We start from the raw sequence: 22,201 nt of genomic DNA, 5'->3' as shown, positions 1-22,201 counted from the left end.
TTTTTTAATTTGAGATGGAGTTTCACTCTTGTTTCCTGGGCTGGAGTGCAATGGCACAATCTCAGCTCACCGCAACCTCCGCCTCCTGGGTTCAAGCGATCCTCCTGCCTCAGCCTCCCGAGTAGCTGGGATTACAGGCATGTGCCACCACACCCAGCTAATTTTGTAATTTTAGTGGAGACAGGGTTTCTCCATGTTGGTCAGGTTGGTCTCGAACTCCTGACCTCAGGTGATCTGCCCACCTCGGCCTCCTAAAGTGCTAGAATTACAGGTGTGAGCCACCGTGCCCAGCTCAGATTAACAACTTTTTAAGCAATACTTGAAAAAAATCTTCACTAGCTGATACTAGTAATATATGCCTAAGTATGGCAGCATAAAACTACATCAATTATAAAGTGTATGTGATTCAAGTATACTTACTAACAGCAATGATAAAATCTTTGTGCAACTTGTAAGTCATCAGTGGTTCTGCAAGGCACCTACAACAGAGAAGTAAAGCACATGTTAGAATAGTAGTATCTTTTATTCTCCCCTAAACTTTAAGTATTTCTTTAAGAATCAGGTGACTGTCATTCATCAATTAAAAATAAAATAATATATAAATAAGTAAATAAAAGAACTGGGTGATTTGGCAGTTTGATAAAGTTCCAGTAGTGGGGCCACCGAGAGACCTAAAACGCAGATCTCGAAGACACCAATGTACTTCTTTCCATGACTGTATTAGCAACTTAGTACTTAGTATTTCTTTCCATGACTGTATTAAGAGGGGAGACTGGGAGACAATTTTTTCAGTGTCAGAATTATCTTACCAGTGGAACAAATATGGGAACAATAGTTAAAAAACAAAACAACACAACTTTCCATTCCAATTTGTTATTTTTAAAAGTACATAGAAATCCCATATACAAACTTCATATGAAACAACAAATACTAATTCAGTACTCAATATTATATAGTCTTTTAAGTTATTATTGGAAAAATCAAGTACAAGTTCCAGAACACTAAATGTAAATCTTACCATGTCATGCTATTTCACCTTTTGTGAGGGAACTGAGCTACCGAGTGAAGCTTCTGGACACAGACTCCATGAAGTCACACGGTTACTACCCAAGGAGTGAGTCAGAGACTGCATCGGGAGTACTAGGAGTTAAACCCTCCTCACCTGAGGTAGTTTTTCAGCCCACTCGTTATTGTCTTATTGTCCCACAGTTCAATATCTATATCAATATCAGGAGGGGATTTAGGAGCTGGAAATAATAAAACAAGATGTTTAAATTGTGCAGTTCAAAATATTCCTTATGCAATTACGAAAAATGGGCACAAACATAAGTAGGTCAAAAGAGAGAGGTCTTCATTTCTTAGAATGCAAAGAGTTAACGTTAGGACTGTTGTTTGTGTGAATTGATAAAAAGCTGACACTAAAACTCAAAGATATATCCTATGAAATAAGTCTCCCAAATGAAATTACTGCTAATTGCTAACACGACAGAGCAGTTACCATGTGCCCAGCATGCTTCTAAGTGCTTTACAGAGATTAACATATCCAATCCTCACAACTCTTAAGAGGCAGGTACCATTATTATCCCTATTTTTATAAACGAGGAGGCTGAGACACAACGACATTAAGCAAATTACTCAAGGTCACAAAACCTGTAAGTTGCTGAGCTAGGATTCCAAATGACTCTAGCTAGCATCTATGCATCTTATTGTATCTCTAGCTTACCAAAGGACACTTGGGAGAAAAAAAATACAGTATTATAAATATGCCCCCTCAAATTCTCATTGTTCATCTATCATAAATAAACATTAAAAACTGAATATAAATATGAACTTTAAATATTATTTGAAAATATTCAAAGTCACACTAGTCAAAGAAGCCTATACTTTAGATTACCTATAAGAACACAAAACTTATGTAAGTTGCTTCATCCAAAACTTACAAAATATGGTATTCATGAGTTTTTGAACTTTGGAGTTCACTCCTCCTATTCGGTAGAGTCCTAAAATGGTGATACCTAATAGGAAGGAAAATCACAAGAAAATGGCTTGAGACACAGCGTGGCAAGTACAGAATGTTAAAAACTCAGACATATGCCTAACAAAATTTGAAAGCTACTTATCCAATTTCACAGTATAACTTTAGCAAAGCTATCCTGGAAACACCCATCAGACTTCTATTTCTCAGAGCAGACACTGAACAGTGATTTGAAAGTCTCTGAAGATCTTCAAAGTAGCAAAGTGTAGCTGCCTATTCACCAGTATTTGAATATAAAAAAGCAATGGAGATGGGAAGGGATGATCAGTATTACTCATGTTCTATTTCTTCAGAGTTATGGAGTCCTCCTGCATGTTGAAAAGTCCTATGGCATTTATATCTTCAGTTTAGAGATGAGGAAACAGATTCAGAGAATTCAAGGAAACTACTTCTCAAAACGTTGAAGTGGCAGCACTTAAAATTTAAATATAAGTTTATGGAACTCCAAAGCCCAATATGAATGTTGCTTTAGCCAAATTTTCCTGGAAGTGAGTCCAACATTTAACTGGAGTGGACTTCAAGACAGAGGTCATGATTAGAGTAAAGAAAGGTGCCAAAGCTCTGGCAGTGACAAATCAGCAAAAGAAAGTATATAAGGAAGGAAGGGAGTGAAGACAAGCTCCTTAAGAATCTTACCTTCTCAATCAATGGAAAAAAAAAATCAAAGGGGTGCTTGCAGTAATAAATAAGGCACAGTTTATCAATAAGAAGTACAGTGAGGCTATATTAGAAAAAAATCTAAAAAAGAAGTATGCTTAAAGCATGATTTTTAGTAAACTAAAGCTCAAGGTATAACTATTTGTATACTGATACATACATCTATATCACTCTTAAAATTAATCCATGTTAATGACCAAATACACCTTCATTGATTCATCTACTCTGAGAGTTTTCTATGTAAGAATGAGACATATGACAGGAATGCTATACCGATCAGGCAACACTGACCTCTTGTTTCCACAGCTTGAATGCATTTTCTCACAAAGTTGAACCCTGCTTCATTCAAATACACTGAAAATAAGAGAGAAATTGCATTAGGTGTTTATGCTGAACTCACATCCCCACTTCAGTTGGCTCTGTTCATTGACCCTTTATGACTCAACAGTAGAGAGGTTACTGAGTTTTTCAAATATTTTGGTTAGAGGCTGACTTTTTATTTTGGGGTAGAAGTAGAGGAGGGAACTTCACCCTCACAGTTATTGTATCCACCTGCCAAGATCCTTCACAGAAAGTGTATTACAATGATCTGATCCACTTTTCCAAAAAATAGCATTACTCCTTTACTTCGTGTTATTTTTTTTTTTTCAAATGACAGGAGCAAATGCAATAAGAATAAACCCTTATTATGTATTGAAACTTGTAATATAAAGCCTTTTACATATCCTTTCCCATGATTCTCAAACTATTATCAGGTAGAGAAAAGGCTCTGCAGTCTCAAGATGATTCCCTGGGTTGGTGAAAACCTCCACTGTTCTCAGTTTTAAGCTCTAGAGTCAGACTTCTAACTGGGGTCTGATTCTAAGCTCCATGCTCTATTTTTCATTTTGCTACCATATTTAAAATAATTCACAACATGCATTGTCAGTCACTAAACATCCCCAAAAGGTCCTAGGATTCTGAAATTGCAATTTTTGTTTTTTTGGCTAGATTTTCTTTGGATCAATTCTAATTTTTTAAAGGGTTTTGGGGCCAGATCAAATGAGATTCCTTGTTTAAAGAGAAAGCATTTATTTTAAAAAAACCAACTAACACCCAAAGAGAAAACTGAAAAACTTTTGAACTATGATACAAATTTTCATCACATGTGGTAGAGACACGATTTTTAAAATATTCTCAAATCATAAATGAGAATTCAAACCAATAAAAATTTAAAACTAACTTCCATTTAAAGACAGTAGATTAAACATTCTTGTAACTCAAAATAGACCCCCAGACAAAAAATATATATCAAAAAAATAATGATAAAAATCAAGAAAGGGTAACAGCAACAAACTAAAAAGTGAAAAAAATTCTAGGCACAGCAAGCCAATGGAGCTGAACTGATTGACAGAAAGGCCTGAATAACCTGTGCCTAACAATGGAACTAGAGGTACTACCACGAAGGGGTATTTATTGTGTGTTGTTAGGTGAAAAAAGTAATCGACAGGACAATAAGGCCTATTTTCTCAAAATCTAAAAATCTGAGGGTATATATGACTGTTTCTATTTTCCTAAGAAAAAGCTCCACAAATATATATGCAAACTATTGGTAAGGAGAAAGAGGGCAGCAGTTAGAAACTGTCGTTTTTAATTCACTAGGTATTTTGGGATTATTTGATATTTAAAAAAAATACATATATATGTGTGTGTGTGTGTTTAGCACTCTAAAAAACAACTTCAAAACTCTAGAAATAAAAATGTCAAAACTAAAATATGTATTGCCATCAATGGGAAGTAGCTCATTTATTTCTTTGTCCCCACTGTCCTAGGTCAAGAGAACAGAACTCAGTGAATACTTTCAGTGAACTCAACATACAAAAATGAATGGCCATGGCATCTCGTTAGAGTACAGCTGATGGCCTACCTACATGAGAGTGAAGCTTTTCTTGGACACCAAAGAGAGACTGCTTGCTTCCAATAACCCCAAAATGCCCAGTATAACACTAAGCATTCAGATATTTTAAAATACTTCTTGAATATAGGAAACAGGTAAGATGGAAAAGTGAGGAATCATTTAATTTTCAGTTTTAAGGACAACAACAAAAACTGAGACAAAAAATGTAACCCTAGGTAAAAACAAGACACTAGCATTTTTATATCAATTAAAACTGCAAGTTCCTGACATTTAAAATGTTTGGTACTAGAGGTCACATTCTTCCACTTTTCAATAAAAAGATGTATTAAGAGAAAAAGACAATCATTTTTTAAAAATTTCAACAGAACTTCCTTTCAACAAAAATATAATGAAGATAGTTGTGACATATAAAACAGAATTTCTCTCTTAAGCATTTTGAGAAAAATAAGTAATAACCAGGCTGTACCCCAAAGTATACTGGGATATTTGGCAGCAATATTCCAATCTTTTCTAATAAACTGATATCAAAAGCTCATCATGTAGAATAAAATCTTACTGAGAGTCAGTCTAACTGCAGGGATATTCTATGGATGCTTCTGTTCTGACATATTCTATGGATCCTGTACTTAGCTCCCAGCATGTGAGTAAATACAACATTATCAATCAATTCAGAGATGTGGAAGAATATACTGTGTTGGCAAAATAACCATGAATTTTTGTTTCCTTTGCCTATCCTTTGCTTTGACTGAAAGAGTAGTTTCATGGTGAAGAGATAGTGTCCAGCTTTGTTTAAAGCCAGGAAAACCTAAGGCCAGTTCTCAGCTCTAGTATCACTGCTGTATGTCTGAGGTGGTGGACATGTACCTATTATTTTATAAACTCAAGTTCCTTCGTTTATAAAATGAGCGAAGTAACAATACCTAAGTTAAACAGTTGTAGTAAGATGAAGACAAATGGAATGAAACACTGAAGAGTGCCTAACAATGGAACAAGAGGAATTCAATGCTAGGTTTTTTTCCCTATCTGCTCCTGTCTACACGTCACTGCTATATGAAGGAAAACATAAGAAGAAATTATAAAAGAAGCCAGTCATTAGTTTTAACTAGATGACAGGGGCAGTAGTTACTCTTTCACTTGTTAGCTCTGTTACTAGGCATGGTTTTGATCTCTCTGTGCCTCAGTTTCCTCTCCTACAAAATAAAGGTAATAGTTTCTTCCTCATAGTACTGTTTAAAGATGAAGTAAGTTAACATTTGCAAAGCTCCTAGAATAGCATATGCTTAGAATATAGTAAGTGCTTTAGAGTATTGGCTCTTATCATTATCATTACTGACTAGAGAAGAATGCAAATCTCTACATACGTAAACTTCGTGAATAAGGCATTCTTCCCACATGGCTAAAATTACTAGGGCTTGAGGGACAGTCAGACACAATGTTGATTTTCAAAAAGGCATATATCACTTTGTCACTTATTTAATAAGTTGGATATTAAGAAATGTCCCCATGTGATCATTATACTTCAATAAATACAATGAAAAAACATATCCTCTCACTAGAGTTAAACAGACTATAGCAAACTGAAATTACTGTTTACCCATATCTCTTGTCTCTCCCTGCAAGAAGATTATATTTCTCAGCATCCTTGAAGCCAGGCTTGGTCATGCGATACTCACTAACAATGAAATATGAACATAAGTGACACGTGTCTTTACCCAGTAGCCACTAAGAGCCAGTATGTGGCTTGTAATTTTCTTTTTCCCTTGTCACAGGATCAGCAATGATACAAAGGGAGGCTTCTCTACCAACTCAAGTTCCAGAGTGAAAACAACGTTGAGAGCCACCACTGACCTATATGGACATGTACTATAAAGAAGAAATGAACCTTTATTGTCATCAGCCTCTGAGACTTGAGGATCGTCTATTACCAAGCATAACCTGGCCAGTTCTGATTTAATTGTATATAACTTAATTCACTGTGGCAAAACTCACTGAAATAAAGGCAACCCTACATAATGAACTTTTTTCCTCCCTTAACTAGAATATATCCCTTTTGACTACTGACTTGTCAATTCACATAACAAAGGCAGCAAAGTGCAGCAGTGGCAGGGCCTGTTGACGGTTGCTTTGCAAATAACCATCAACTATAGACAGTGCCTTCACTTTAGTACCCAGCGATTTCTGCTGAGGTCTGAAAAGAGGACAAGATGGCTCAAATAGTTTGTCTTCCAAGGACTGTGGATGAGGTAGTCACAGGGATTGTCATTTCTGAGGGAAGTCAGGGGCAAACACATTCTGTAATGGAAAATGAGCAATTTTCCAAAGCCACAAAGGGGTTACTATACTTAAGGCATCAGTGCTCATGAGATTTCAACTAAAACAGGTCCTCTTAACCTCCAAAAAACAAACCATAAAACAAAAAATCACAAACACCTGAGAAGTCTTCAGTGTTCAAATGTCGATGGAAAGGGTTATTACTAAATCAAATTGCACCATTGAAAGGGCCGATAATTAATGATAATTCTCCTTCAGTGGAGGACAAGGTACTCCTGTGGCAACAGCACAGAGAGGAGGATAAGTATCCTACACAGGAGAAATATGGATTGCTGGTTTGGGTTCAATGCTTGGCCCAGAGCAGGCAGCCAATACATGCTTATTGACTGATGGCTTGCTAGTTACTGGTTTGTACCAGGATTGCTCAAGTACCTTCTCCGATGGGTTCTATAAGGGTTAGAGTTTATCATCTTACATGAGCTATATTTGTGAACACTTTCCCAGTTCCAAGCCCTACCCCAGCCCTGTATCTCCTCCATTTTAGAGAGAATCAGAGGGATACCCAGAATACAACTACTATCAAATTCTATAACATGAGAATTAGAATTCTATAACATTAATAATACTTGGCCTTCATGGGTGAGGGTAGAAGCAGAAGACCGACTAACTTAGTCAACTTAATATATTCAATCAAAAGTTCAGTTTAAACCCTTTTTTTTTCCCTATGTAAACTGTTCAGGGATAAAGCTTTTATTGAAACCTACAAAAAGTTTCCATAAGGCAGTTTAGCAGCACAAAAGCTATTAATCTCAACAGAATTCAAACAGCCATGAGGAAAGGAAAAAGAATAGTCTTCCACAGAGCTAACAAAGCAAAAGTCCTTGTACCTTCAATTTACTAGCAATTCAAAACCTAGTATGTCCTTACAGATGTAATCTACTTGACCTTACAGTACATTCTCAGGGTTGTAGCAAACAAAGCAACAAAGCAACACTTGTCTTTACTTTTCAGTTCACTTTGCTGATCTCCTGTTTCAGATTAAAAGGTCCCTTATCACAGATAAATAATATCATGCTATGTGTTAACTGAAATAAATAAAAAATAAATGAGTACATTTATCAATGTTCATGACACCTGCTGGACCTTTTCTTTTCTCCTTAAGGATGGCCAGTTAACTCTCCACAGCCCTGGCCCAAATTGTTCTTTCATTCTGCTCTGCCCATGAAGAGCACTTGAGCTACGACAATCTTCCTGGGTCTCTGTGATAAAAAGAAAACTGTCAATGATCAAACATTGGGGGATTATATGGTAAAGAAGGAGGATGATAACCTAGCCACATCTGAGAACTTCCAGAACTCTCTAAACCACAAAATGAAGCCCAAGAACATTTATAACAGATGGTAATTGCATAGAATGATAAGGAGCAAAAAAAAGCTCATTGCTGTGGAGAATAGATACACAGGTACACTTGAGGAAAGTCACTGAAACATACAAGCAGAAGTTTAGAACTGTTGGGAAATTTCAAGATTATCTTCTGTTCCAATCCCTGCAATTTTGTATATAAGGACTGAATGTTAGGTGACTTTGTGATTACACATGTAAATACTGACTTTTATTAGTGGAAACATCAATGGAAAAGAACTTCCCTTTTCTTATTCACAGTACCTGGAGTAGAGTAGGTGCACAATGGAATATTGTTGAACTGACTGTATGAGAGAATGAGACCTAAGTGCCTTTTCTTTCACAATGCTCACTTTCTCCAGACCCCGGGTTGAAGGACCAGCTCAGAAGCCATCACACAAAACTCATATTTGAATGGGGACAAGGCTCAGGGCACCAATAGAGAATGTCAGAGAAAGAAAGCCTAGAAAAAATGTTAACTGCTTTTGCCTCTGTTAATGACTGGTACCAAGATGGAGGTCTTGGGGCAGGAAAGGTATGTCATAAAATGTAATTTGTTCCTTTGAAAGATGTATTCAAATGGCAGAACTATGGAAAACATAAGGATGAGCTACTTTTCACAAAATGTCCCCCGTGGCATGGCTTGAGGACTAGTTTAGTGCTAATCCTAATTGAAATGCATGTCATTGAGGACTAGTTTAGTGCTAATCTTAATTGAATGGCACTTGTTTAATGTCGATGACAGATATTACTACTAAAAAAATAAATTCATTCCCAAAGTCTTACAATTTCACTATATTGCAGTGTATTTTACAATGAGAAAAGTATTTGTAAATTCAATACCCTGTAATTGGTCAATATTTTGGTTTTTTATTTGATGTTTTTTCATAAAGGTGATTCAAGCTTTCCTTTCTGTTGAATTACACAAGTCTCATTTACGGCATCCATACTTTGAAAACGGTAAATTAAGAGTAACTATTAATACAAGGTAGGAAGACTTTTGCATGTTAGTCTTATAAAGAGTAGCATGAAACTACATTCACAGCATAATTTTATTCTTCATTCCATGGCATTTGTTCTCTGTAAATTCATACTATGGCCCTATTTTAGAACATTAGGTATTTCTTACACTGTTGCTTGTAGGATTTTCAGTGAAGGTACAAGATGTTATGATTGCTTCTAAATGGCTGGCATTCAAAATAAACTTTTACCTAAGTTTTATATTTTACCATCCTAAACTTCATTGTCTTCAGTAGTTCAAAAACACTAACACATATTATGCAAAACTGAGTTTCCAAAGGAGAACAAGAGTATTTTAGAGTAAGTGGAAGCCATCTGAATTATGGAGGATATAAACGAGCACTCTTCAAAGTGGCTGGTGAATTAGGGCTGGTACTGGTTTCCGATACCAATTACAGGAGAAGTTACATACTAAAATTGAGCAATGCTACTTTTAGAGGAGTCAAATATCAACTAAAAAGAAATACAAGATCTCAAGAACAGGATGATGTACAAAAAAATGTTTAGAGGGGCTGACAAAAAGAAAGATATAAACTGATTTAAACACTTAACACAATGAGCTCACATGACTTATTCAAGACCTAACAGGTATGAGAATTTCACAATCACTGAAACACAAATTTACCCGAAACAGGAGTTCGAGACCAACCTGGCCAACATGGTGAGGCCCCATCTCTACCAAAAACACAAAAAATCGGCTGGGTGCTGGGCGAGATGGCTTGTGCCTGTAATCCCAGCTACTTGGGAGGCTGAGGTAGGAGAATCACTTGAACCCAGGAGGCAGAGGTTGCAGTGAGCTGAGATCTTGCCACTACACTCAAGCCTGGGCAACAGAGTGAGGCTCCATCTCAAAAAAAAAAGGCCTCACTCAGGTGAATTAGTAATACCACAATGTCCACCCCAGAGCTGCTGGCAGCTAAGTTCTGGAAAGTGAGTCCAATCCTGTGCCTTTAAGCCAGGGTTTCCTTTATTGGTAGCACCTGCCATAGTCTTGACTTTTCAATAGGGTAGTGATTCCGTTTGGGTGAGGAAATTTGAATCCCCATGTGTGTGACAACTAAAAATAAGTGTACAATAAGTTTAGTTTATGCAAAAGTAGTAAGACCTTTCAAAATCACTATGCATATTTGTGTGTATTTATTTAGAATGTTTACAACACTTAATTTTAACATAGTACTTAATCCCTGCATTTATAAAGTGATTTATTAGATTAAAAAAGTTGCTAGGTGTTTAAAAGATTATATTTGTCAGGATCACAAATCTGTCTAGTTAGGGTGACTTTGAGAGAATAAAATTTACTATTTTGTCATCAGCTGATATGTCTAAAGAAATTTGACTGATTAAATGTACAAATGGGAGAATTCTGTTAGAATTATGAAAACAAAATAAAGTGAAAATGACTCAGTTTTAAAAGTTAGTGCAATTACAAATAAGATCTGTATATTGATTAAAAACAGGCATCAAGTAAACATATGGCTTAAAATAAATCAAATATTAAAACTTAAAGCTTAAGATTCATAAATTTAAGCACTAAAGTAGAAGTCTGTAATATTTCTTCTATGACCAAAAATCTTCCCATGGGTAATAAAAGCCTACTGGTACTAATGAGAAGAAGAAGAGCAAATCCGTGCTCAGCACATGTCTCAGGAAAGGCCTGTATTGACTACTATGGAGAAGAGACGGGTTCTGTCACAAGGAGCTCAGAGTACTGGGTAGGAAACTAATACACCATACAAAAAGCCAGAGTGTAAGAAATTATATAAACACATGCACTCTAGGACTGCTACTTTTCTGAAACATGCACCATTTTATAACTATAATTGAAGGCACAGTGATGTTTCCAGTGGCTGATACTGCAGGATACCTATTTCCAGAAGAATGATCCTGTACTGCATGAAGATGCAGACTCCCTCTCCATCATAAGTACATTAGTTTTGGTGGTGCATTTAATTAAGCATCAGTATATTCTGATCAACTTGACTATGCCACCATTCAGAAGCCCTACTCAATACTGTATATAGGTGCAATTGTTTTCCATTAAGGATTTGTCCTTGGTTAATTTGAATGGGAAAGGATTAATCTTATAGTGGATATCAACAATCAAACTAATGTTAGAAAACACATTTCACATTCTTCTCAAATGCAATGTATACAACAGATTACCTTTTAGGTAATTATTAAGTATGAACATTTAGTACATACACAACTCTTACCATTTGGTTAATGTATCTGTGATTAGATAAAAGTTGGCAATAAAGGATTTTATACTAATCACTTTCCTTGATTCCAGTAAGGAAGTAAATGTGAAAATAAAAACTGGAAACAATTTTTTAAAGTATTATTTAAAAATAATTTTAAAATTGTAAGTTATTTAAATTATTATTGAAAGATCTTTTACATCATGCATTTTCTTTTGATAATTTCTGAATTTAATCACTAGAAAGCATTTAATTCAGATAAAATAATAGGCTTTTTATACATTCAATATTTATAACTTTCAAATGAGTGCTTTCCTAGTTTTTATTTATTTCATTCTAACTTATATTTCCATAGCAATCTAAATGTCAGGGTTAGTCAGGCGCAGTGGCTCACGCCTGTAATCCCAGCACTTTGGGAGAACAAGGTGGGAGGGTTACTTGAGGCCAATAGTTAGAGACCAGCCTGGACAACAAAATGAGACTTCATCTGTATTAAAAAATAAAAATAAAATAAATAAGAAAAGTAAATGTCAGGGTTACTGAGTTTGTTTGAAAAATAAATTTAGAAGTCATAAGACAAAATCCATTGCATTACATGAAACTTGGTATTGCTCTGAAAGTTATACAAAATAACCCTAGCAACAAATACACAAATTAATTTTAAATATCAAATAAAATGACTATGTAAAGTACTTCTGGAAATACCCTAAACTAACCACAGAAAAAAGGTAGCAAGAGGTTGGCAGGTAATTAAAGAGGATTCAGAACATGATGAAAAACATATAAACTGTGTTTATGAAGAACGGCTACAAACTAATGATTTAGTAATAATATAGTAAAAACATCTTTTCCTACATATACCATGTGTAATGACAAGGTCCTTATATTTTACATTCTTAGTTACTATCCACTAAAACCAGCAAGAATTGTTTATGTCTTCAGTCTTATACCTGTAAGAAAACTGGAGCAGAGAAAATAAGACAAAGGAGCTCTCTACTGTCTTATATATTTATATTGATATAGATATATAAATATAGTATTTATATATAATTATATAATTTAGCTTGATTATATATAATTATATATTATATATCATATATTTATTAACATAATTATACATAATAAAATATAATTACATCATATAATTATATATTATATGTAATATACAAATAATTGAGCTAAATATCAACTTTCTCAAATCTCTATCAGAGATAAAGCAAGCCATGTAAATAAGTAAATAAACACCAAAGAAATAAAAATTAACTTTTGTTACTATAATACCAGTAGTTTGTGGTACATTGAGAAACATTTTAAATAAAAATTTCAAATTTGCTGTACCATGAGATCAATGGCATTATACTATTTTCCCAGAACACTTACAATCATATAATTTTTCTGTGTTAAAAATGACTACATGATAAAATTTTAAATAACTATTAACATGACTTACTTTCTTCTTTCTTGCTTATAATGGCAGGCAGAGTATAAATCTAAAAAACAAAGGATGTCCATCAGTTACTTCCAGTTAATGACCCAGCACAAAAGATTAGCAAGGTGATATCTGTACATTAATATACAAAAAGAGTGTCTTGATTTCAAGGTCCTACAACTGCTGGGTCCATAGCACCATCTGTGTACCATCAACCAACTTCCTTCCTGTGGTTCAGATACCCTCACTTCCCACTCCTTTCCATCCGTGACTGTGCTGCCCTGGACAAGGTTCTACCTCCATCTGATTTATGCATCTTATTCTCTGCCCCAGTATGATGCATAAAGTTCCGTTCTCAGGAAGTATCTCATAATGGACTTCGCCTGAGTGCTCCTTCTTCCAATTTCCTGCTTAGCATGTTCTCAAATGTACACAATCCTAACTTGTACATTGTTGGGTTAACAAACTATTCCCTAAATTTGCTCTAAGTCAGGGCTTCTCAACTATTTCTGGTAAAGAGTGAATTTTCTTTTAAATCTATTATTAACATTTGTGTAAAATATAATAAAATTGAAATAGAAAATAATAAAAAAATCAATGCAGAGTTCCAATTTTTCAATTAAATTTAACAGGCTTAAAATAACATAAGTGGCTACACGATTTTCTAAAGACTGAATCACCATTTCTGTACTGATCTTATTGTGGACTGGCAACACAGTTTGAGGGAGGGTTTCAAAATCTGAGGACCACACTTTGTATGGCACTATTGCTGTACAGGTTCTTTGCCATCTAAAGAATGCTTCTCAAGTGACAGGATGGGGACTCTTATTTCCTCTCTGTGCTCACCCTCTACTGATCTAGTAACAAGTGACAGGATGGGGACTCTTATTTCCTCTGTGTGTTCACCCTCCCTACTAATCTAGTAACGGTGTTCTTTAAGAAAACAGACGGTGATGAATGATTCAGCCTCCTTTTTATGTAAGCCTTCCTATTTTTTGTAAGTAGACTATCATACTAATTTCAAAATAACTACTAAAAATGGGGATATGCATGCAAGTGAAAATGTCAAGCCACAGGCAGTTTTATTAAGCTATACTCTTTTAAAATGGTTTTGATGAGAGAATCAGTTCTTAGCCTGAACCTTGTTCATCACTCTAATCACATGCCTAGTACAGGCCTTGCAAAGACAGGGCATGAGATAATTATTAACGGAATAAGATAACCTAATGGGTGCACCCAAGGTGATGAGTGTAAGTAATTTTTTAAGAAGTAATTTTAGGGTTTTAAATTAGTCCCAAAAGCCCCCTTATAAAGTAAGTCAGAAAGGTAGAGTTATGTGCCATGAGTGAGACTAGGAAAGCAGTAAAAGTCTCTACTCCCCTGATTTCGTTTTTTAATATTTTCAGTTATACTACAGGCAAAACATCGTATATTATGAAAACCATTTCCATACATTATAATTATTAGGACAATAAAACCTAAATTATAGAATGTATCATAGTCTTACCGGTTCCTTGCCATCCATGGCTTCAAGCCAGAGTTTCCTATTAGCTTCGGAGAAGGCCTGTAACGTGATGATCCCATGCCTATTAAAAACAAATATTTTATATATTTACACATTTATTACTTTTAAAATCCTCAGTTAGCTAAAACGATGAAATTTGAAGAAAAAAAGAGAAATGAAGAGAGAGGAGAAAAACATAGGAACTTTCTTTAAAAAGAAAAAGATTGAAGTATAATACTTTCAGAAAAACCACTGGGCATGCAAAAAAATGTTTTTAATTCTAATGATCACAGGTGGTAAAACCATTAAGTGTTTTTGGTATAGGACAGCCTGAAGGAGACTAGTTTGAAACTATTTCCCTTGAAATGATCAAAGAGGATGAGAAAGTCACATTCTTCAAAGCCATCTATGAATTCCACAATATGAGAACTCGACCTTGATGTGGTGCAGTCTAGTCACTAAAAACAATTACAACGAATATGTAACAATGTGGAAAGCCTCATACCATAACTAGGTAATATTTAAAAAGACACTAAAACCAAAGCATTTCTCTATACCATGATGACAATATTGGAATGAATTCATTTAAAAATAATTCTCTTGCATGCAGTCATTCTGAAATAGTTACTTGAGGATATACTTAAAGAAAGAAACAAAAAGTAGGGGGAGGAAGGGAGTAAACTAGCATATGGAGGAAAAGATATAAAATATAAAAAAGGAATTTACTTAAACAGAAAATTGAGGGATCTGTGAAGAGGAACATTGAGATGAAAATTTTATTATAAATATTTTATAATTAAAAACCTGGAATGACAAATAATAACCTACATCTCTTCTGCAAATGAGAACACAGATCATGAGAATCCTGAATATATATCAAGATAATCTGATGTTGGAGAATTTAAGCCAGTGTAGTAATACCAACAATAAAATACTGAAAATCAGTATTTGCTGGATATTTACTATGTGACAGGCACTGTGTTATGTTTCCTTAATTCTCTCATTTAATCCTGAAAACAATCCTTTGAGGTGGGTACTTATTATCCTTAATTTACAGATGAAAAAATCTAATTACAGAGTTTAATAAAGTGCTCCAAGGTTACATAACTGGAATATGTTAAGAGAAAGCACTAACATGTTGGTATTTGTCTACATAGAAAATCCAGAGGTCTCTACACAAAACTATTAAAACTAAAAAAGAGTTCAGCAAGTAGGTCAGATAAGAGATTGATATATAAATAAACGAACAGCCTCTCTATGCAGTAATCTTAACCATTTAGGAAAACAAAATTCAACTCATAAAAAAGAATCCTATTCAAAATAACAATAAAAAGAAGGTACCCAAAAGTAAATTTGAAAAAAGATATGTAAAATATTCAAAAAGAGGTTTATTCCGCACCCATTGAAAACTTCACTGCAACTCCAGTCAAAATCCCAAAAGATATTTTGAGAAACAAGGGGAAACTTAATAAGTGGATCTTAAAAATCATAAGAACACAGGGCAAAAGAGTCAACATAGTTTAAAGCAGCCTAGGAATAGGGTCATTGCCATACTAGATACAGGCATACCTTGATGTATTTCTCTTTGCTTGATTGAGCTTTGCAGATACTGCTATTTAACAAATTGATGGTTTGTTTGTGTCAACTCTGTGTTGTGCATGTCTATCAACACCATTTTTCCAACAGCATTTGCTCACATCATGTCTCTGTACCACATTTTGGTGATTCTCGCAATATTTGGAATTTTTCATTGTTATTATATCTAGCATGTGATATATGAACAGTGATCTTTGGTATTACTATTGTCATTGTTTTGGGGTGCCATTAACCATGGCATAAGATGGCAAACAGTCAATAAAAGTTGTGTGTACCACTGCTCCACTGACTGGCCATTTCCTCATCTCTCTCCCTCTCCTTAGTCTCCCTATTCCCTGAGATACAACAATATTAAAATTAGTCCAATCAATAATCTCATAACATTCTCTTAAGCCAATGTCTTATCCACAGCAAGGCCCTAACTGTCTTCAATTTTATGAAGGCTGAGAGAGATGAATAAGCTGCAGAAAAAAAGTATGAAGCTAGCATACTTCATGATGTTTGAGGAAGGAAGTCATTTGCATAATATAAAAGTATAAGATGAAGCAGCAAGTGCTGACGTAGAAGCTGCACCAAATTATACAGAAGATCTAGCTACAATCATGGATGAAGGTGGCTACAGTAAACAACAGATTTTCAATGTAGATGAAATAGCCTTCTGTTGGAAGATGCCCTCATTTAGGACTTTCACAGATAGAAAGAAGTCACTATCTGACCTTAAGGCTTCAAAGAACAGGCTGACTCTTGTTAGAGTTAACGTAACTGGTGACTTAAGTCAGAGCCAATGCTCATATATCATTCCGCAAATCCTAGGGTTCTTAAAAATTATGCTAAATCTACTCTACCTGTGCTCTACAAATGGAACAATAAAGGCTGAATGACAGCACATCTGTTTACAGCAAGGTTTACTGAATATTTTAAGCCACTGTTGAGACCTACTGCTTAAAGAGGCATATTTAAATATTTAAATATTACTGCCCATTGACAATACAACTAGTCACCCAAGAGTTCTGATAGAGATTTACATGGAGAATAATATATTCATGCCTGCTGACACAACATGTGTTCTGTAGCACATGGATCAAGGAATAAGTTAGACTTCTGAGTTATTATTTAAGAAATATATTTCATTAGGCTTTCACGGCCATGAGTAGTGATTCCTCTGATGGATCTGGGTAAAGTACACTGAAAACCTTCTTGAAAGGATTCATTATTTTAGATGCCATCAAGAACATTCGTCCCTCATGGGAGGAAGCCAAAATATCCACATTAACAGCAGTTTGAAAAAAATTGATTCCGACTCTCAGGGATGAGGTGGAGGGGTCCAAGACTTCAGTGGAAGAAGTTACTGCAGATGTAGTGAAAATAGCAAAAAAGCTAGAATTAGAAGTGGAGCCTTCTAGAATATGTGACTTTATTGCTGCAATCTCATAACAAAACTTGAAAGGACTAGTTGCTTCTTACGGATGGGCAAAGAAAGTGGTTTCTTGAGATGGAATCTTCTCCTGGTGAAGATGCTATAAACATTGTTGAAATGACAACAAAGGATTTAGCATATCACAAAAACTTAGCTGACAATGCAGTAAGGCAGGGTTTGAGAGGACTGACTCCAATTTTGAAAGATGCCCTACTGAGTAAAATGTTATCAAACAGCATTGCATGGTGCAGAGAAATCTTTGTTGAAATGAAGAGTCAATTGATGTGGCAAACTTTACTGCTGTCTCATTTTAAGAAAATGGCCATAGCCACCCCATCCTTCAGTAACCACCATGCTGATCAGTTAGCAGCTACCAACATTGAGGCAAGATCCTTTGCCAGCAAAAAGATTACTACTCACTAAAGACTCAGATGACCATTCACATTACTTAAAATACTTTAAAATTAAGGGATGTATATTTTTTATACATAATGCTATTGCACACTTAATGGACTGCACTGTAGCACAAACATAACTTTTATAAGCACTGAGAAACTCAGAAATTTCTGTGACTCAGTTTATTATATTTGTTTTATTACAGTGGTTTGGAATCTAACCTGCAATATCTCTGAGTTATGCCTGTAGCTATAGGCTATGGTTTATGAGCATATATAGTAAGTCATCATATACAAAGTGTATACATGGATACACACGATAAGCTAGTGTATTCAGAATATTGTGGTAGTAATGCAGGAGAAGAAAGACAGATCATGGATTACAGAGCAGAGAGCAAGGAGCATACCCCTTCTTATTGTAAACTTAAATCATAAACTCAGATTCATGACATTTATATCTCTTCTATTACTTTGGGCTAAGAATACCCAGAACAGTGCTTTGCACACAGTAGGCATCCTGGAGGCATTCAACTTAGTTGGCTGAAAGAAGCTTATGATATTCCCACCTGCATCTTATTCCTTGGAAGCAAGGCCACCAAGCTCCAAAAGCCCACCAAAAGGCTGATCCTGGAGCCATGAAATATGCCATTGGATTCCTTCATGGTGATGAGGACCACGAGGCCACTACATACACTTTCTCCTAATACAGTCATTTATATCGATTTTTCTGATTCTGCTTTGAGTGATGCTACTGTTTTCCAGCATCCTGGATTGGATTTGCTTTTTCAAAAGCATTATGCAATAACAACATGAAAGAATGAAATAAACATGTATACTGTTTTTTAAAAGACTAAAAAACACTTGAATGCTGTTTCATGTTTATATTTAAATACAGAAAGACACAGTTTAGCTTATGAAAAAAATAAAGTGAAAAGAAAAGCTCAAACCTTTCAACTACTTCTATGTCAAAGCAGAATCGTTTGTCAATTGAATCTGTCTTTCGTCGGATACAAGATTTTAATTTAAACATTTCCGGTGAGCTAGTAACAAGACCATTCTGAAACAAGAAGAGTACCATAGTGTTAACACGCGGACAAGGTGAACTGAAATATATTAAATACATGAGCTCAAGTTGCCACATTAAAGTGTTTCACAGTATAGGTTATGTATAAAGGTCACAATCACACCCTGTCTTTTTTTGATTCCTAATGTTAGCTGTCCGATCATAATACATAAAACCATTTGTTAATTAATGGCATATGCATGTTTTATTTAAAAGAATTATGTAACATGCCTGTCCAGTACCCTTCAACATATTTACTTACAATGTTAAATTATACTATAATGTACATTCCCTCAATACTTAGATTTAGAAAAGGTATGAAGTTACACAGTCACTTAACACCACAATTGGATATACAGAGTGCTTGTTAGGATACAACATTTGTTGCTCTTAATCAAAACTCCCTGGATTGCAAAGAGATTAGTATCATGTGTGTGTCTTTGTATCAGAGCCTTAAATGATAACTAGCTCAGGTTTACAAGAGAGCTACCGAAATAATATAGTTCCAGTATATACATGACATAATGCTATTGCTATCATATATATCGGGTTGGTGCAAAAGTAATTACAGTTTTCCCATTAAAAGTAATGGGAAAAAATGCAATTACTTTTGCACCAACCTAATACCATGTGATTGTTTTGCTGGTAATCCACTGCTACTAAAACTGACTCTCTGGACAAGATCCAACATAGGCCACATTCATAGGAATTCTCTTCTGTAACTGAGATGCCAGTCTATTTGAAGGGGAACATTTACCTAATGTGTGGTTAATTCTATCTTTGGTTGCGCATGTCATCAATTTATTAATGGAACTTTGGCTTGGTCTACTTACATTATTAACTCACTGTCACATAAGTTGGATTTACAGTAGTAACTATTAGAGTAGAAACTAGGTGTGTTGTGGCACTTAATAACTTCCTGGGATGGTAGCAACTAAGGTTTCTTTTTCTCTGGTATGTTCTCCTTTATTTTATGCCTTTCTGTTTGAATTATTAGACTCTGATGAATGCCCAAGTACAATAAGTTTCAACTGATGTATTTGAGTATGTGTCTAAGTTAGATCAACATTTACCTCTGCCATGATCTATACCACTAATTATCTGGGCGAGGCACTTACTTTCTACTAACTTTATTTCCTAATCTGTTAAAATAAGGCTGGACTAATTATCTTCAGTGTAACTCCCAGCTTTAGGGTACTTAGATTGTGACCTAATTAATTCACAGGTTCAATCATTTGCCATATCCATACTTTAAATCACAAGAAGATTATATGCCACAGACAATAAAGCTCTCTGCAGCATTTCCTCAAACAAAGGACACTGTATTCTATATTGTGCACTAGCCATGTGAGACATTCATTCAGTGACCAATTTACTTTTGGGGTAGATGAGCATCTATTGGTTTCTTCTGAGAAACCTTGTTAGCCAGCATTTTGGTAAACAGTATGCAGTGCGGAAGGAGACAAGGCACGCAGGGGCAAATGCAGCCTCCCACAGAGCCTACCCAGGGGAAAGATACAGAATCCCTGAGCCTGCTCCAGCCATTGACAGTCCCTCCCTGGGCTGCTAGCCAACCAACAGCATAGACAAATAACTCTGCTGCCGGAAATGTAAGACGATACCTCTGTAATCTACTGAAGGATCACTACATTTAACTCGACTGCTTATAAATATGTCATGGCCAAGTTAAAAGAAGACCCTGGCTACTCTTTTCAAGTCATTCAGCTCATAAAAATGAGAGAAAACATTTGACTTTCTTTTTTTTTTGTAAATGGGTACATGTTAACTGGAGAAACAAATGTGATTTTTTTTTCTTTTAATTCCATTACTTAAATAACAAACAGTTTAAAAAGCAAACAAAAAACAAAACTAACTCACCATTTTCCCACTGGACTTCATTTCTGAAACACTCATTGTAAATGTTTTACTTCCCTTATCATATGTACAATAATGTTTAATCCATGTAAAACCAAGCGGACCTAATGTAAGGAAACAAAACATGTTTTCAGATTTTGTTAATAAATGATTTGTATCAAACTTTGCACATTCTCCAGTGCTATGACACACAACTGAGTATCTCCATATACCATGCTAGTTTGTAACATTTACTGTGCATGAGAAAGAACAGACAGACAGCAGTATAGGATAGAGAGTCTTAGAATCAGACAATGTGGCTTTACTTATAGCTCTGACACCAACTTTGTAAAACTTGTAAGTTACTTTGAATCTGAACTTCAGTTATCCCATCTGTAAAAGTGGTATACTTGTACCCCATAGAGGTAGGAAGAATGAGGAATAAGAGTCTGAATTGTTAAAAATGGTCTCCTTACTTCTACCTGTATTCTTTACTCTCGTAACTGTCAGATACATATTGTTAAAAATGTAGCCAGGTCACTTCGCTCCTGTGTTCAGAACCCTCTAGTGCCTTCCCATCTTACTCCCGATAAAAATCAAAGAGCCGATTATCCACAAGGTTCCAAGTGAGTGGCCTCCCATTCTTTTCCCTATCTCACATCCCACTGCTTTCTGCCTTGTGCACTCAGTTCCAGCTACACTGCCCGGCTTGCTGGTCTTTGAACCCAATGGAGGCATTCCTACCCAAGGGCATTTGCAGTTGCTGTTTCCCAGGCCTGGACTACTTTTCCTTTAGATACCTGCATGACTTGCACTGTTACCTCCCTTCAGGCCTTTTCCTAAATGTAGCTTTCATAATATGGCCTTTCCTGGGGAGATATCTAAGATCTAAACACCCTCACCTTGATATTTATCTCTTTCTTGCTTTCATTTCTTAGCCATTATCACTGTCTGAAATATGATTTGTTTCACTAATTTAAACCATTTATTGTGTGTCTCTGCCACAAGATTTTAAGAATCTATGTGAGCAGGAACATGTGATGTTCTGCTGACTAGGATATGAATTGTTAATCCTTACAACAGAGCCAGACATACAGTTGTCAGTCAATATTGACAAATGAATAATGAATAAAGGAATGAATCACGCATCTAAGACTTTACTAAGTTCTAAGACTTTATTGACCTTAGAGTTATTTCCTCTTACTCCTAATCTGGAAAAAACAAATTCAAATTACTCTTTAAAATGAAAACAATTTCCACTATCTATATGAGAAGGAACTTGTATGTGTAATGTTCACTTTCTTTTCCCCCTAAAATACCATGTAACCCTTTCCCATGGCACCCATGTTATTGTCCAATATTCCCCTCCTTAGGGAATTTACCAGAGAGTAGAATGCATTGTTAGTTCAATGTTAGTTCAAAGACCATGGTGGAAGACCTTCATAGGGAAGCCAAGTATCCTGT

At 35.3% G+C, this 22,201-nt stretch overlaps 1 protein-coding gene across 1 annotated transcript in view; it reads right to left on the bottom strand.

The window, feature by feature from the left end:
• ARHGAP42 (Rho GTPase activating protein 42) overlaps positions 1-22,201 on the bottom strand; it is a 137,626-nt gene that overhangs the window by 32,788 nt on the left and 82,637 nt on the right. The window contains exons 6-13 of the mRNA XM_011984375.1: positions 20,762-20,862; positions 18,768-18,877; positions 14,416-14,494; positions 12,930-12,969; positions 2,984-3,046; positions 1,941-2,015; positions 1,163-1,247; positions 421-479 (exon numbers count right to left, since the gene is read on the bottom strand). Coding sequence (XP_011839765.1) covers positions 421-479; positions 1,163-1,247; positions 1,941-2,015; positions 2,984-3,046; positions 12,930-12,969; positions 14,416-14,494; positions 18,768-18,877; positions 20,762-20,862 — 612 coding nt within the window. The remainder of the gene's footprint in view (positions 1-420; positions 480-1,162; positions 1,248-1,940; positions 2,016-2,983; positions 3,047-12,929; positions 12,970-14,415; positions 14,495-18,767; positions 18,878-20,761; positions 20,863-22,201) is intronic.

Source organism: Mandrillus leucophaeus, unplaced genomic scaffold, assembly GCF_000951045.1.
Source record: "Mandrillus leucophaeus isolate KB7577 unplaced genomic scaffold, Mleu.le_1.0 Scaffold267, whole genome shotgun sequence".
NCBI classification, from domain to species: Eukaryota; Metazoa; Chordata; class Mammalia; order Primates; family Cercopithecidae; genus Mandrillus; species Mandrillus leucophaeus.
The sequence above is the reverse complement of the archived record's forward strand: the minus strand, read 5'-3'. Positions and strand labels throughout refer to the sequence as shown.